General features: G+C 32.5%; 3 protein-coding genes across 3 annotated transcripts; 1 reads left to right on the forward strand and 2 right to left on the reverse strand.

The window, feature by feature from the left end:
* Nucleotides 1-357: 357 nt before the first annotated feature.
* On the reverse strand, nt 358-1,329 carry LOC126695756 (serine/threonine-protein kinase ZRK1-like). Its single transcript, XM_050392576.1, has one exon. It carries the CDS (start codon nt 1,327-1,329, stop codon nt 358-360), a length of 972 nt encoding a protein of 323 aa, XP_050248533.1.
* A 3,034-nt stretch (nt 1,330-4,363) lies between these two features.
* On the reverse strand, nt 4,364-6,121 carry LOC126694354 (uncharacterized). The gene is made up of 2 exons (XM_050390588.1): nt 5,619-6,121; nt 4,364-5,465 (listed from the first exon to the last, which is right to left on the reverse strand). The coding sequence occupies exon 2, from the start codon at nt 5,373-5,375 to the stop codon at nt 4,638-4,640; it is 738 nt and encodes a 245-aa protein (XP_050246545.1). The 5' UTR covers nt 5,376-5,465; nt 5,619-6,121; the 3' UTR covers nt 4,364-4,637.
* A 5,126-nt stretch (nt 6,122-11,247) lies between these two features.
* Nucleotides 11,248-14,598, forward strand: LOC126694355 (uncharacterized). The gene is made up of 3 exons (XM_050390589.1): nt 11,248-11,587; nt 13,962-14,062; nt 14,167-14,598. The coding sequence occupies exons 1-3, from the start codon at nt 11,533-11,535 to the stop codon at nt 14,446-14,448; spliced, it is 438 nt and encodes a 145-aa protein (XP_050246546.1). The 5' UTR covers nt 11,248-11,532; the 3' UTR covers nt 14,449-14,598.
* Nucleotides 14,599-15,966: the final 1,368 nt, after the last annotated feature.

Genomic DNA, 15,966 nt, shown 5'->3' on the forward strand with positions numbered 1-15,966 from the left:
TTTTTTAATTTGCAAAAGAAATACTGATTTTATTGAAATAAAGACGTGGCGTGGTCTCATTCTCCGGCCCCAATATATTCTCAACTAATTTACATATCGTTGATAACAAGACCTTGAAACTTCTCACCTTCAAATATCTTATGCCCCGTTACAAGCCCTCACAACAACAGCCTACATTATTTTCCAAGCATAACAGAGCTATCATACAAGACCAAATCCTTTTGGTAAATACGACACGTCAAATATTTGATAGTTGGAAAGGAACTTGGGATCAATCAAGTGAGAAAATAACTTATCATGGAACTAACCTCTCAATCCGCCTGAGTGCTTTGGTGACATCTACCATTGTTGGCCTTTTCATGGGTCTTCCTCTGTACATGTTAAGGCAAGCTGCAGCACAGCTTGTAATTGCAGCTCTAAATTAGCACCTCCTTCTACTGCCAAGATTGTAGGATCCACAATCTTGTTTATGCAATAACCTTCAGCACGGTTATGCATGTAGTCTATTAAACTAGATTTCTTGTCAATTGTCAATCTGTTTATATTATAAGAATCCTCTCCGGTTAAAAGTTCTAGAAGAAGATTACCGAAGTAATATACATCAGTTTTTTCTGTTGCCTTACCTGTTGCTTTAATCTCAGGGGTTTTGAACCTCGAATACCAAACATTGCCATTAGTTTCCACATCAGTTTCACCCTCAGGGATTAATCTAGAAGCCAAAAAGTTGGACAATTTGGGAACATCATGTTCATCTAATAAGATACTATCCATATGTATACCCATGTGAATGACAGGTCTAGAGAAGCCAGTATGGAGATAGGAAATTGCATGAGCAATCTGCCTTCCAATCTTTAACCTGCTTGCCCACGCCATGGACTGATCATGGTATCGTTGAGTGACACGAGAGGCATAAATTCGATCTGAAAGGATACCATTTGCAGCAAATTCATACACTAAAATGGGACATGGAGTGTTGAGACAACACCCTATAGGCTTTAATACATTACTGTGAGCACACATCTTTGCAGAGATTGCTAAATCATTGATGACACAATCGGTCAAAATTTTCGAGTTAGGAAATTGCCTAACGAAAACAACTCTTCCTTCAAGAGAGCCCTTGCACCAACGTATTCCACAATGATTATTGTAGTTGTTGGTAGCTAGGCAGAGCTGTTGAGCGGAGAAGCTACGGACGGGAATAGGCTTGCCATTGCAAGAGACAATCAGCTTCTCCAATAGCTTGCTTCCATTCTCAAAAAACGCTAATCTTTCTCTTTCTTCTCTTTCCTTAATCCTTGTAAAGAAATGATTTCTCAACCAACTCCGCATAGCTATTGAGGGAGGCTCAATGGCCAGTTTTTGAGGATTGGGATAGAGTGCAAGAAGGTTTCGTCCAAACCAAGTGGAGCTTTTCTCAACAGACTTCCTAGATATTACTGTATTGATCGTAGACTGCACTCTTGTTTAGTCCATGGAGAGCCCCACCGATGACAAATGCATTGAATTTACGCGTATCGTGTGGTATACTATATACTTGACTAATTCAAAGTCATATGGGGCCAACGCTTTGACCAAGATTCATTCCAATATCAAGACTTTGTCATCCATGCATGTCCGACTCTCCAATCTCCATGTCGTGAATTAGAGCACTCACATATAATAGGAAAATATCACATTTTCTCCGATTATAAGCCCAAAATTTAACAACATTAGACTATACAAAATTATGTAAAAATATATGTAACTATATAAATTTATATTGGCATTTAATTATTTATTATTTTTTTACATATTTTGAGGAGAGTGAATGGTGGCGATTGTATATAAAGAAAGAAAAATAATTAAAAAATTAATATTTTAATAAAATATAGTGTAAAATAGATAATTTGACATGGAGTGTTTAAAAAAGTGATTATGTAAAACATAAAAAGAAGTAGGTTTTAATTTATACTAAAATAGACATAAATTTTTGCACGAGCTGATATGAATGTTCACATTTCAAATATCAATAGTCACTTTTACAATCTGTTAATGAAATACAGTGTAAAATGAATAATTTGACATGGAGTGTTTAAAAAAGTAAGTATCTAAAAAATAAAAAGTAGGTTTTTATACTAATATAGACATGAATTTTTGCAAGAGCTATTGCAAATGCTCACATTTCAAATATTAATAGTCACTTTAGGGCATTTGTTAATGGATTATTTTAGGAAATTTTTTATACCACTTTTATTGGAAATACAAAAAAATTGTAAAAAAAATATATATTTCTTAGATCAATGCCACAAGCAGAACATTCATTAACTTTTTTTTCATATATCAAACTCATAAAATAATTATTGTATATGAGAGTCACTATCTCATTAAAAAAAAATAGTGTTGTGGATACGTACGTGTGTATGTCTCAAAGTTAACATTACTAACTGTTTCTTATTTTTCTTCTCAAAAAAAAAAAAAAAAAAGCTACTTATTTTTAGTGAGACAAAGGAAAACTAAAAGAATTGTGAGAGAAATAATATGTATTCGAACCCGAGTGTGATAGAGAAGGAAAATGAGAAGAAGAAAAAAATAAAAAATATCCAAAATCCTTTCAGGTCAAATTAAAAGGTCATTTCAGCTTTTTGTTATTGTTAGAATCCGCATTAGTTTGAATGAATATTTGCTGTAATCTAAGAATGGTTAATTCTTGATATTTTGTTAGCATCTAGGGTTTATCATAGAGATGATTGATGTAAACTCATTATTTGATTGTGGAAGTTTTTAATGGATTAAAATGGTTTTCCCTTGTTGTAGAAGGTTTTTCCGCACAAAAAATTAATGTCCTAATTGTGGAATTTTATTGGTTTTTATTTTATTTTGTTTATATATTTTTATTATGCTTGGCTAATTTATTTGGAGTGTCCATTCAATTTGCTTGCACAAAGAGGGATGATGAAATATTTTGTGGCCTTTTGTTTATATTAATTGATTCCTTTTTTTCTCAACAAGTGATATTGTTGAGAAAAAAGGAATCAATTTACAGTTTGGTGTGAATATTTTTGTGTAAATTATACGGAGAAATATTCTAGTACAATGATAAATTTACAGTTTCGAAAAGGCTAGAAGAGAGATTTTTTTATATAAAACAAATTTATAAAGAATTGTTTGAGCCTATTAAGTCGAATGGAATGAAAGTGAAAGCATCAACTAAAACCGGTGATGAATGTGTTTTCCACCATGTGGCCAAAGAAGTTGATACCTATATAATCTTTGGATGAAAAAAAAAAAAGTCTTTATGAGAGCAAGAACGAAAAATAAAGCCTTGATGGTAAGGACTCTGAATATGGAGTATATGAATAGGCAAAGGGTTGCCGAGCACTTAAGTGATTTCAAAGAGGTGTTACATGAGTAGTCTATTATTAAACTTGTGTAGATGATGAGGTAAAAGCATTACTTTTGTTGAGCTTATTGCAAGATAGTCGGAAAAACTTAGTTGTGTATATTACAATTCAGCTCCTAATGGTGTGATAACCGTGAGTATGATAAAATACAACATGTTCAATGAAGAGTTAAGGAAAGAACTAGGTATATATTTAGTTGGAGTTGCCATTATGTAAATAGTGTAATTGGTTCAATCATATAGCAGCTTTGGAACAGCTCAAAAAAGAAAAGGGAAGGTTGTTGCCAACCTTATATGTGATTGAATCAATTACACTATTTATTTCATCAGGGTAATTCCTACTAGAAGATCAGGATTAGATCACTTTCATCTAACAAGTAAAGAACATAGATAATGAAAATGTTTGTGACTAGTGAAAGTAGATTATAAATGTTACACAGTCTCAAGCTTCTTTCAAATGATTCAAGGACCAATTCTGTTTCCAAAGTGTCACTTGCTGGGTAACATGACAAACATACCAACCTCATTTGTCTCAAACACTCATGGTTAATTTCTTCCACTATGTGGCTCACGACATTACATTCTTAATGATAAGCAACTGCATCCAAGATCATAGCCTGGGTCCTTGGTGCCTATGCACATAATGGGAAAGGATATGAAAAAAGTGAAAATGAAAGAACAAAAGAAATTGATACCATTCAAAAGCAAATGCAAGTGGGGCTCCTTGCCTAGCAAAAGTCTCCACAGACAAGATTATTTTGCTTTGTTTATGTCTAGTGTCCGTTTGAAAACAGAGTTTTCTTCTAACATTTTAGCTTATTTATTTATATACAACTTCTTATTTTTAATGTTTCCTAAAAATAAAAATAAAAAAATTCTTATTTTTAAGCTTCACATGTTTATGTATAATTATACTTTAATCTACTTCTAGTAAATAAGCTTTTTGTCAAAAAGCTACTTCCAAAAACTCTAACATATACAACAAATACATAATGAAATGGAATTTTGATATATAAACTTTAAAGGGGTTACAAAAAGGCTGTGGTAGGCATGCTTTACTAATCAGAATTGAAGCCTTCAGAGAAAGCCAAGTTAATGAAAACGCAATATTTTCATAAGGTTCAGCATTAAATAAATAAATAAAAATTAAAAAAAGAAGAGCAACCCTATCCATTAATCTAAGCATCATTCATGGAGATCAAAATTTAGAACATGTTGACCTCTTGAGTCTTGATAATGACAACTCATTCTTCAATCTCTAACCTTGGAACACTTGATTGATGGAGCCCATTGAAAGGTCAATCTCTATCAAATTTTCTTCCTCATTCATCTCATTAATCTCTGCTAGGAGTTCCATTAAGCCTTGCTGCTGAAAAATAGACTCTGGCAAGAGATCTGGCAAATTTGATTGTGCCTTTTGCTTTGGCTCTTCATCTAGGCCACCAGACTTGCTGCCTGGGAGGGAGATTTCAATGAGGCTATCATCATCTTCATCAGAAACTGAACCATCTGAGATTGCTAGATCTTGATCCATATGGTTGGAACACATCAAATTGACCTCAAAATTTTCACCAACTAAGGAATCATTGCTGCTTTCACTGTCTGAAGGAAAAAGAGTATCTGGGGGTGACTCAACTTTGTACTCATGCATCACACCAACTTCATTTTGTTGGGTAACCTCAGGTTGGATTGCTGTTTCTAGAAGTGGCTGTGGTGTCTGAGTCTGACCAACTTCCTTTCCAAGTAGGTGTTTCTGGTCACAGATGTGACCCTCATCTTGGACTGGATTCTCATCCAAAATCACATTTTTCTTTCTGAATGTGACAACAAACAAAGTTGATAGAACCAAAATTGGAATGGTAACAAGGGAGGGATAGAACCCAAAACTGAGAAAGTAAGCAAAGACTGGAACAAGGACTGCAACACATAGCAATGAGGTTCTGGAAAACCACATTAAGGAACAGATTTGATTCTCAGCTGGTTTTTCCATTTTCATATACTCATCAAAGAAGATGAAAGAGAAGGACCTAACCAAGTAGAAACTTTTAGGGGTAGCAAAAGAGACTTTCCAGAGCTAAAAGATTTTCTGGAGCAAAAAAGTAACAAACTTTAATTTTTCTTATAAACTAATATTGTTGCTCATATATCAAGAAATGAGCAACAGAAATGGGAGTGAGTTGAACAATCAATCCCAAGTAGAAAGATGACATGAATATAGAACAAGACCAGCTGCATTTACCTGACTGAGCTTCCAAGGAAAAATGCAAGTAACCCTATGGTAATGAGCTCTGGTAAGACTTTGGCACTGAAATTACTAGCCCCTTTAGTTTCCCTCCCTTGCACAGCCTTTACTTTAAAGACCTAGTAAATATGGTATTTTTTTTGTTTTCTCTTACACCAAACAGTCTGGTCTTATCTGCAACTGATTCTCTTGAAAGAAGCAAAACCCTTGTTTTCCATTATCATTTTACAACCTCAAAGCCTAGGAATTACCAAATCATGTACAACACATCTGTGCTCCCCACATGGCACGATGAGACCCTTCAAAACAAAACCCATTAGCAGAAACGAGATATCCATATACAGTACTTCAAGGTAAATAAATAAAATAATATAAAAAGGAAAATCCTTACTAGTCACTTTAATCTTTTTCACAACCAAACAAAAAAAGTCAATATACTCAAAAGGGTCACTTCAAAGTCAATTTTCCTTAAAGATTACCTTTTGTGTACAACAAATTTTCCCAGTAAACAAACATCAATTAATCAGTTTTTATTTTTTTATTTTTTTGGGGTTTCACAACACTATTCTAAAGCCGGCCAAATATCTGTAGAAATGAAAAATTAGTGCTTGACTCGAAATAATAGCACCCTGCAGTTTTGTCAGAACTCAGAAATCCAATTATAAAAGAGAACTGTGCCCACTGATTATGACCCATTTTCTACTGTCTGCATTAAAAGCCATCAATTGGAGGTACATTTCTATTTCTACTTATCCTCCAAGTTTTTAGTGGAAGCCCATTTCCTTGAAGAGACCTTTCGGCTAGTTTGGTCAGGTTCCACTACTCCTTTGTTCTCACAAGCAAACAGAGCTGATAAAAGGGGCAGGTGCAAAGTATCCGCTGCATTAATTTGAAAATTTCATGCATTCGATAATCTATTTACGAGGTGTCATCTAGTTAGTTTGATACAAATATTCCACTAAATTTCATCCCAAAATATTGCTAAATTGGCTTCACAGAACAAAACAGGAAAAAAGAAAAGAACAGGTTCTCTCAAAATGTGACCAAAACATAATAAACAAAGCAATTCTATGTCATGTTAAGGATAATGTATATATTTCATGCACTTGATATAAGCATCTTTCCTTTTAAAATGACCGAGTTCTGCACAACTATGAAATTCACACACCCTGAAAGGGGAAGAATCCATACATTGAATGCATAAAATAAATATTGCATGTCAAGGTTCCATCTAAGGTCCAAAATATTTTGGAAAGTGACAAAAGAAAAAGGGAAAGTAGATGGGAGAAATGCATAGGAGAAACAAATTTTGACAGCAAAAAGGTTCCACTATAAATGTCATCACATAAAATGTCAAATTTGCTTCTAAAAAAATCTTCATAAAAATATATTTTTTTTATTAAAAAAAAAGGTGCTTTCCAAAATGTGACCATAACAAAGCACTCATAAGCTTATGTTATGTTAAGGATCGCATTTGAAATTGAAAAAATTCTTTAGAAGTTTGAATTGTTTGAAGTGAGTAGGCAAAATTATGGAAAAAGACGAAAGGAAAAGGTAAAAAAAAAAAAAAGTAGATGGGCAAAAACGCATAGCAAAAAGAAAAATTGACAGCAAAAAAGAAGTGTCCCTATTAGATTTTTCCACTTTATTTTGTTGAAACATTTCCTCAGCCTAATCATTTTCCCGTGCAAGAAAAGCAATTATGATTATTAAAAATAAAAATAAATAAAAATTCAAAATATATGCTGTCAAAGTCTTGTTAATCCATGTCCAGGTAACAAGGCATCACTAACAACATGGGTGCTTTTTTTTGTGGAGACTTGGGTGCATTTTAACTGTGACTCTCTTAACGCAATGACAAAAGCTAGTGGAAGGTGACATTACCCTAGTTTAAAGATAAATTAAAAAGGTATGCACTCTAATATTTATGTTCCAATTAAGATTCCTCTTCGTTTCTCAAAAAATAAATAAATAAATAAATAAATAAGATTCCTCTTCATTTATGAGAAACTGAGAAGAATATGTTTTTGATATTATAAAATAGGCTAAATTACAAATTAGAACCCTTGACTTTGAGTGGTTTTAGGTTTTTAGAGTCAATTTTTTAAGTTTCATATTTTTTATTCTAGTCCTTTAATTTCTATTCTTTCTTTCTTTCTTTTTTTTTTCTTTCTTTTTTCCTTTTTTCTTTTTGGTTACGTAACTTGTATTCATTTTCAATATAGTCTTTTCATCCAATCCGCCCTAGCTATTACATCCACTAAAACGACATATTTTAAAGTAAAAATTACTAAAACTAACGGCAAATAGAACTAGATAGAATAATTAAATTAAAAAAAATTAAAATTAAAGAACTAAAATGAAAATAAAATAAACTTAAAAAACTGAATTAAAAATATTTCATAATTAGAGGAGGTAATTTGTAATTTAATCTATAAAATATTGTCCTAATTTGGGGGATAGTGTAAAATACTATTGAATTACCAAAAAAAAAAAAAAATTGTTCATGATGTTAACTAAAACGCCTCACGTCACTAAGGACAATATAAAGTAAGATGAGGCAGCAGCATTTGTGGACATTTTAATATGTCATTCATAATGTAATAATAGTATTTTTCCTTATAGTTTTACTCTTGTCATTTCAAGCAAAAAACAGCAGTAATGATCCATTAGATGAATTTTTACCACTCAGAACAATTTGCTTGACTCATGCTGCATTCTCAAGTTTATGATTATAGAATATGCAAAAGAGAAATCCTAATAGGGACAAGATAATGACTTTAATTATTACCATGCGTAACAAGGAATAATACTATAGAAATCTAACCCACTTTTTAACACACTTTTTTATATATAAGATTAGCTTCTTCTTCTCTTTCTTTTAATCTTTTTATACTATGGGTGCATTTTGGGTTAGGATTAAAAATTAAAATTATTTCACTATTCAGATTATTTTGTTACTATTCAGGGGTTTCAGTGCACTTTTTAGTACTATTTATAGGTCTCACTATACTATTTCAACTAACTTTTATCTTTATCTATAGTATTTTTAGCAATAATTTTTTAATTTTAGTAAAATAAATGGTATTTAAGCACACACTATATATAAGATTAACTTGATTCCTGTTCGAGTCAGGTTAAGATATCTTTAAAAAACAATTGAATCTTTAACGTGTCGGTGGCCACACAATTAATTTACTCGAAACTCACATTCCTTATTTTCCACCGAAGGAATTAAAGTAGTGAGAATCACTAGGTCCCACTTAGATATTGACCTCCACTGAGGTTTCATTATCAACTTTTTTTTTGAGAATCTGGTTTCATTATCAACTTCATCTTCTTAATCTACTCTATTATAATTTGAGTAACATTAATTAATGCTTACTTCTTAAATATCTTATACTAAAACAGCTCCTAACGATTTAGGGTTTGGCAATTCTATGTGCTCTGACTTTGTCACTTGGGACTGATCGTCAGTATTTCTGCATTATGTTCTAAGGGTTGGGAATTTAGGATGTTTACTTGTTTAGAGTTTACCCATTAAAAATTTAAAACTGTACTAAATTGGGTTTAAACGTCATGACATAGATTTGAGGCGAGTTTAGATTGTTAAAAGTCTTAAGTCTTGTACCTCAACAATTGGTTGTAAATAAAAAACATTTGTTTATGTTCTACCAATTATTTTGCTGATAACAAATGTTGGGTAGTCAAGTCCCTTCTTTTTCTTTTTTCTTTTTTGTCGAGGAAAATCAAGTCCAATTAAAATGATTACTCTTTCTTTTTCTCTTTCTTTTTTTTGATAAGTAAATGAGTACTCAATACCACAGTTAAAAAAATAAAACATAAACTTTAATTTAATAAATAATAGTGTGTACGCATCAAGGGAAAATGAAGTATCCAAATAGATAATTCAGCTAAGATAATTAAATGAGGATATTTATCCCATATTGGTTGTGTGTATTTAGTGTCCGTTGTTTATAATCATAGTCTACAACTACAAAGGTTAAACTTTTTGTAGTTGTACTCTGGTTATGTAATGTATTATAAATTTTGTTTAAAACACTATTATTAGTATTTTCGTGTGTGTTCTAATAAGCATTACTGTTTACTAAAAAAAAAAAAACTAAGGTAATTAAATATTGAAATATAAAATCAACATAAATATTATTTTAAAATTTGATATTAGTATGCATTGAGATTAGTTTTTTGTTGATCTGATGAAAGTGATAGTTGTAACTAAAAATAATGAGAATTTAAAAGGTTATACTTAAACAAATAAGTTAAAAATTGAAAAAAAAAAAATTAATCTAATTCAAATGACCATTTATTTTGATCAAAAAAACCTTGAATTGTATCGCATAGACAATACACCGTGTTTAGTATGTCTACTCTTGGTAAAATTTAGAATTTTGATAAAGAATAATGTCAAGAGTTAAAAAATTTTACAAGATTTTTTTTGTAACTTGTTAAGGATACAAGTTTTGATTGGTTCACCACTTTTACATGATTCCACAATTGAAATTAATTATATTATGCACCAATCACAAAAAAGGCACATCATCAACTTTATGAAAAAAAATTATAGAAATTTGGCTAAAATTCAATTTAGTACATTGACTTGTACTTCAATTGTCAAAATAGTTCTTAAGGTTTAATTTTTGTCAATTTAGTTTCTTACTTTGTTAAAAATAATTAATCTAGCTATTTTGCCCAAATCTATTAGCAAATAAAATCATTTAAATTTTTTTATTATAAATTTAAAATAAAGATATTTATGAAATTCATCATTTAATAAATCTCTTTTTTTATGAGTATTTAAAAAAAAAATAGAAAAGAAAAAAATAAATTAACCTTATCATATAGACCATAAACTACACTTAACATGTCTACTCGTACTTAAATCTAAAATTTACTTGTTAAGAGCTTTATTAGTTAACTAGTTGGCATCTTCAGATGTTTTTAATAAGGATATTCAAGATTCAAATTCTCCCACTCTAACTATCAAATTATAAAATTAAAAAAAAAATCTAAATTATGATAAAGAAAAACATTTTTTTTTTAAATTTAGAAAACAATATTATATAATTAAAAAAAGAATGTTATGAACACAATATTTTGCACAACTTGTTAGTTTTGATTGATGCATCATCATTCTCATAGGTTATTTTATTTAGAATTTTTTTTAATATACATCAATCACACTAAATTACCTAAACAATTTTGAAAACAAAAATAATAAAACAAACATCTTGTGTTGCTGATTTACTTTATGGGTTATGTTAATCGATATCCTTAAAGTAATAATTAATAAACCATTTTAGAAAAATTTTAATATCACTTTTATTAAAAATATAAAAATCATATTTTTTTCTTTTTCCATAAAAAGTTTTTAAAAATGTTTTTTAAACTAATGTACTTAAAATATCCGTTAACACTTCCCTTGCTGTATTAAATTAATCTCCATGCAGATGTATCAATGCCAGGTGCTCCATATTCTCTCATCAAGCCCAAATCACCACCACTAATCAAGCATAAAAAAACCAAGTCAACTAAATTCCAGCAATCCCTGAAATGACGAAATCACCCTCAGTGCCTTCCAACAACGTAAACCAAAACTATAGGGGCATATTCGGTGATAAGAAATTAAAATCCAAATTGGGACTAGTAGGAGCAATCTAGGGTTAGGGTTTAAAATCGAATTAGTACAAAGCTTCCAAATTTGGGGTTGGGAGTGATTGATTCTTTGGGGTTTTTCACTATAAAGCTCTGAACTTTGCGTTGTGTAGTGAATCGGACGGCTCAGAAGCTCGCTCTGAGGTTTTTTGGTTTCTTATTGGGCGTGAGATTGTGATTCTCTCTCTGGGCTTTAGCGCCCTGAGGCACCGTTGAAATCCATGATCATCAGCGTCTCATGGATCCGTCTACAGTGCCAACCACTCCTCCAGTTGAAGAAGAAGATGAGTGGGGTATCACTTTTTTTTTTTTTTTTTTAATTTTTTTTTAAAAGATTTTGTCACTAACCCATTATTTGGTTGCTGAGAAAATGTGGGAAAGAAGAGGAAAGTTTTTGTATTTTGGGTTTTCTGGATTTATGTCTACATGTCTTGACGTAATTATTCAATTATGCTATTGTGTTATGAGTGTAGTATTTCATTTGAAAATTGTTGGTTTCACTATGCTTTTTTTTTTATTACACTAACACGCCACAACCAAAACTGCATGCAACAGTTAGTTTCACTATGCATGGTTTTTGGTGATGGCGTTGCAATTGGATGTGTTAGTGTATAGTTGTTGATGCGCAGGGCTTGTGATTTGGATTTGGATTTGTGGGTCTTATTGATTTTTATTGGTGGAGTTATGAGTTTGGTGTTGCATGAATATTTGGAATTGGGCATGTTTGTATTGTGTGATTTCTCAGTTTTGGACTGCATTGTGTTAAAGTTTTTCTTTTTAACCCATCAGTGTTAAATTGGGTATGTGTGGGCATTAGAGGTTTTTTTTTAAAAAAAATGTATTTAGTATTTGACTTTGTCTCAGGAGCTGTCTGCACATTTCAAATTGCAGAAAAGTTTTGTTCTGACAAGAATTGTAGATAAGTTGAAATACTTTAAGGGGTTTTCTTTAGACATTAGAGTTGAAGAGATTAAATTGTTGTATTAGAAAGATGACCATCTCTAATGTGTCAAAAATGTCTTTTACTTGGCCAATAAATAATTTCTTATCTATTGATATAGCTAAATCATGGAACCTGGGAAAGAAATAGGGACCTGAAATCAGAAGTTATATATTACCTAAAATTTATGAAGGGAATGAGTATATGCCTAAAAAGTTGTTTATTCATTGTCACGAAAAAGAAATTGAGAATATGTGGCCTACTGATTTGATATCTTTCATTCCTGATGTTATTATGTTTATTTGATGGGAATAAATATAATACTGTTAAATAAGTTTCCATTCTAATGAACATGGGTGAATATAGTTAGCTGAGGATTAAGTTGTTAGTGTGAGGGAAACATCATAAATGCAATGTTTCTTGCTTACATGCATGCGCTGAGCTATAGTTGGCACTATATTACACATAAATGTCAGATCATCTGTTAATATATGGTTTTTTGCAATGCAATTATGCTTGAGTTTCCTGTCAAAGTGGAGGCTGTTATGTCCCCGGAAGAGTTTATTATTGTTTCAATGGGCCGTTTCCACATATTTTTACTAACTCATGTCCTGTAGTTCATTTAGTGGGTTTAGTAGATTGACCATAAATTAGACTTAGTGATCTTTAAGCTTTGTTTGCACATACATCTTACATTAGGATGATTGGAACTCCATGTGTATGAGCTTGGTCCTTTGAAGTTTATAACTACCTAATGTTCATAACTCTAACGTATGATTCTGAATTTGTTTGTTGTGTCTTGGGGTCACACATGATGATTATTATGTGATTAATCATTGACGGGCTAATCTTTTCACAAGGACAATTTGTATCATCCATTCCTGTGCTTTTTCGCTTTCACTTTTTCCTAAGCAATTAAATGAATTATTCATTATTTACTATATATGTATATGTTGTTTCCCATTTTCATTTTTTTCTTTTTTTTTGTTGATATGGCTATGCAGTCTCTGTCTTTCCATCTTTTAGAAGACATAGTAAGAATATGAGTAATTATTCAGTAGAGAATGTTATGAGTAGAGGATTCAGCATAGAACATAATGCCTTTCATGTGGCACTTGATAAATTTGGAGTCTTTGTAATCTTTGAATTGCTCTAATTTGTAGTTGAGTTTGATATTTTTTTAATTGTTAAAATCTCATTTATCCTGTTTACCAATTGAAGTATAGTAAATATTAAGTTTCTTTCTTTGGCGTTAAGTATTGTTCATTTAGATGGGAGTAATATGCAGCCTTCTCACAGGCCATACCTGATGAATTGACATGTAACTAATTAGGTGGACCGTTTGTGGTCTGCAAGAGTGGAAGGTGTAACATCTATCACTGTCTCAAGGAACAATGTCTTTAGTAGTGTCATTACTTGTTACATCATTAGTAATTATCATATTGGAGAGAGAGAGTGTTTTCATCTTGTTATAATATCCCTTGTAGTTTGTATTCACAGATTGATTTGGTAGTTTAACCTTATATGTTAGTGTAATAGTGAGTAGATGTGATGGTAACTGTGATCATGATGAATATGTTCTTTCACTTTTCAGTGACCTTTTTTTGTGACTAATCAATTTTTAAAAAAATTGGGTTTGTGTGGGTGTCATCAGCTTTAACATCTCTAAATTTTTTAAGGTGTCTCTTATTGTGCTGACATTAATCTATGGCCTTTATATGCATCAGACACTGATGGATTCGTGATTCCAAGCTTGGAAATAGGAGACTTAGATCGGAGTAAAACTGATGTTTCAGAAGTAGAAGCCTCAAAACCTCCTTCTCCAAAGGTCATCCTACACTATTCATTACCAAAGAAAAGAAAAAAAATATTGTCTATAGATTATGTATTTAAGTCTGTATTTTAAAATCTGTGTTTTGTTCACTTTTGCAGGCCAAAAAAGAAGAGAATATCTACCTAGGTCCACACGGAGCACCTCCTTCGCAGTCAAAGCAGCAAGAGCCAAATTCTGCTGGTCGTAAGCAGCGGTTCAAGCAAAAATTGAAGGAAGCAGATGAGAGGACCAGTGGGACAGGTCGGGAGAATAAGTTAGAGAGTCTCAGAGAACTTGTGGGTGGTGGCAAAGCCACCGGCAACATGACAAAGGGCTCTACCAGGGATTGGCTGGACCCACATTGTCATGAGTCTCAGTTTGAGAAGTGGAATCCCCAGTGAGTGGAATATTTGAGAGCTTTTTAAACTTGGTACACAGGGTTATCTTTGGAGACTGAATTTATATAAGGTTATGTATTTTGACAATAAATTTTCAACTAGGCCTTTGAGATTTGCGTTTGCTGCAAAAGATTCTTTCGGTAGCATTTCCGATGTTTGGGTTGTATTTGCTGCAGTTGGTGTTCAGCCCTTCTCTTATTTTGGGCTCCTTCCACTTTGAGTTTGGATCACTGTTGGATCTTGAAAAAAAAAATGATGATAATAACCTCAAGCGGAATTTTGCTTGTTCTTTAAAACCCCAGGATTATGGCTTGAAAACCTTGAATGAGGTGGCCCATGTGTGGTAATGTCCAAATGTAGTCAGTTAGCAAAGCTGAAGCCAACTATACTTTGAATTAAATCTTGAGTAAAAGCTTAATTGACTGGCACCCTCTTGCCTCTAACTATCAAATTATCAAAACTTTCACCTAAAGCTTATGCTGACCTTGTGGTGCGGACACCACATGATGGCACATCTATGGAGGTTATCTTTATCATTTATATTATTTTTATTTGGGTTTATCTTGAGTATTTGAGATTGTTAGGATTATCGTATTAGTATTTGAGATTGTTTAGGATTTGTTTAGAAGAGTTTATCTTTATCATTATGATTCCTGGAAGCTGTATATAAAGCTCCAGATGGTTCCTTTTGTATTTTACAGACTATTATTATCATTATTGAGATTATTTGCATTGATTTGTTTGGTGGTGATTCCAAACACCTTAGGTGGGAAGCCTAAGGTTTTACGATAGGACTAATCTAGGTGAGAAGCCTAGGTTGTCTTGCATCAACTTGGTATCAGAGCCAAACCTGATCTTCCCTTTCAGCAACCAAAATCATGACTGACATCCCACACCCACACTCACCATCAACAAACAAATCAACCTCCAAACATGCCATTACTCAAATACTTACCCCCATGAGATTTGCAAACCAAAGCAACCCAAGTCCCTGCCTCACGAGATCTGCAAACCAGAACTTGAACCAATCTATACCATATACCCGCTTTGGCCACAAGAATTCTTCATCCCAAAACCAACAGAGAAACCCACTACTCCCTCCAAGCCTGTGACCCCCATTCGTGCCCGACTTTAGGACCACCACCGGAAAAAAAATAAATAAATAAATAAATTAGATCCACAACTTCAAACTGCTAGATTGAGAACAAGAAAGTTGAAAGCCACCACCAAGTCGCTGATCCCATCAACGGAATGACGCCATCACACAACCCGCCATCGACACGCTGTCACCTTCGCTCCCACCATGCCGCTTCACGGGTTCTGAGATCTGACTCACTAGTTCCGATCTCCACCTTCGAGTGCCGCTGACAGTCATCGCCGACAAGCCCAGCCGCCTCTTCGCTGTCAACTCCAAAGATGTTTTGTGTTTGCTCCGCTATCTCTTTTAGTTTTCCGTTGTTTCTATTTTCTCTAGTTTCAGTGTTTAGTTTTGTTTGAACTTGGCAGATAAGGACTTTAGCT

The sequence above is a fragment of the Quercus robur genome, chromosome 8 (assembly GCF_932294415.1).
Source record: "Quercus robur chromosome 8, dhQueRobu3.1, whole genome shotgun sequence".
NCBI lineage: Eukaryota > Viridiplantae > Streptophyta > Magnoliopsida > Fagales > Fagaceae > Quercus > Quercus robur.

Excerpts from the sequence above, each read along its gene's own strand:
- LOC126695756 (XM_050392576.1), bottom strand. The coding sequence starts at position 1,329 with ATGCGGAGTTGGTTGAGAAATCATTTCTTTACAAGGATTAAGGAAAGA.
- LOC126694355 (XM_050390589.1), top strand. The coding sequence starts at position 11,533 with ATGGATCCGTCTACAGTGCCAACCACTCCTCCAGTTGAAGAAGAAGAT. Across the intron at positions 11,588-13,961 it reads TGAAGAAGAAGATGAGTGGG|ACACTGATGGATTCGTGATT; the intron begins GTATCACTTTTT and ends TATATGCATCAG. Across the intron at positions 14,063-14,166 it reads CAAAACCTCCTTCTCCAAAG|GCCAAAAAAGAAGAGAATAT; the intron begins GTCATCCTACAC and ends TCACTTTTGCAG.
- LOC126694354 (XM_050390588.1), bottom strand. The coding sequence starts at position 5,375 with ATGAAAATGGAAAAACCAGCTGAGAATCAAATCTGTTCCTTAATGTGG.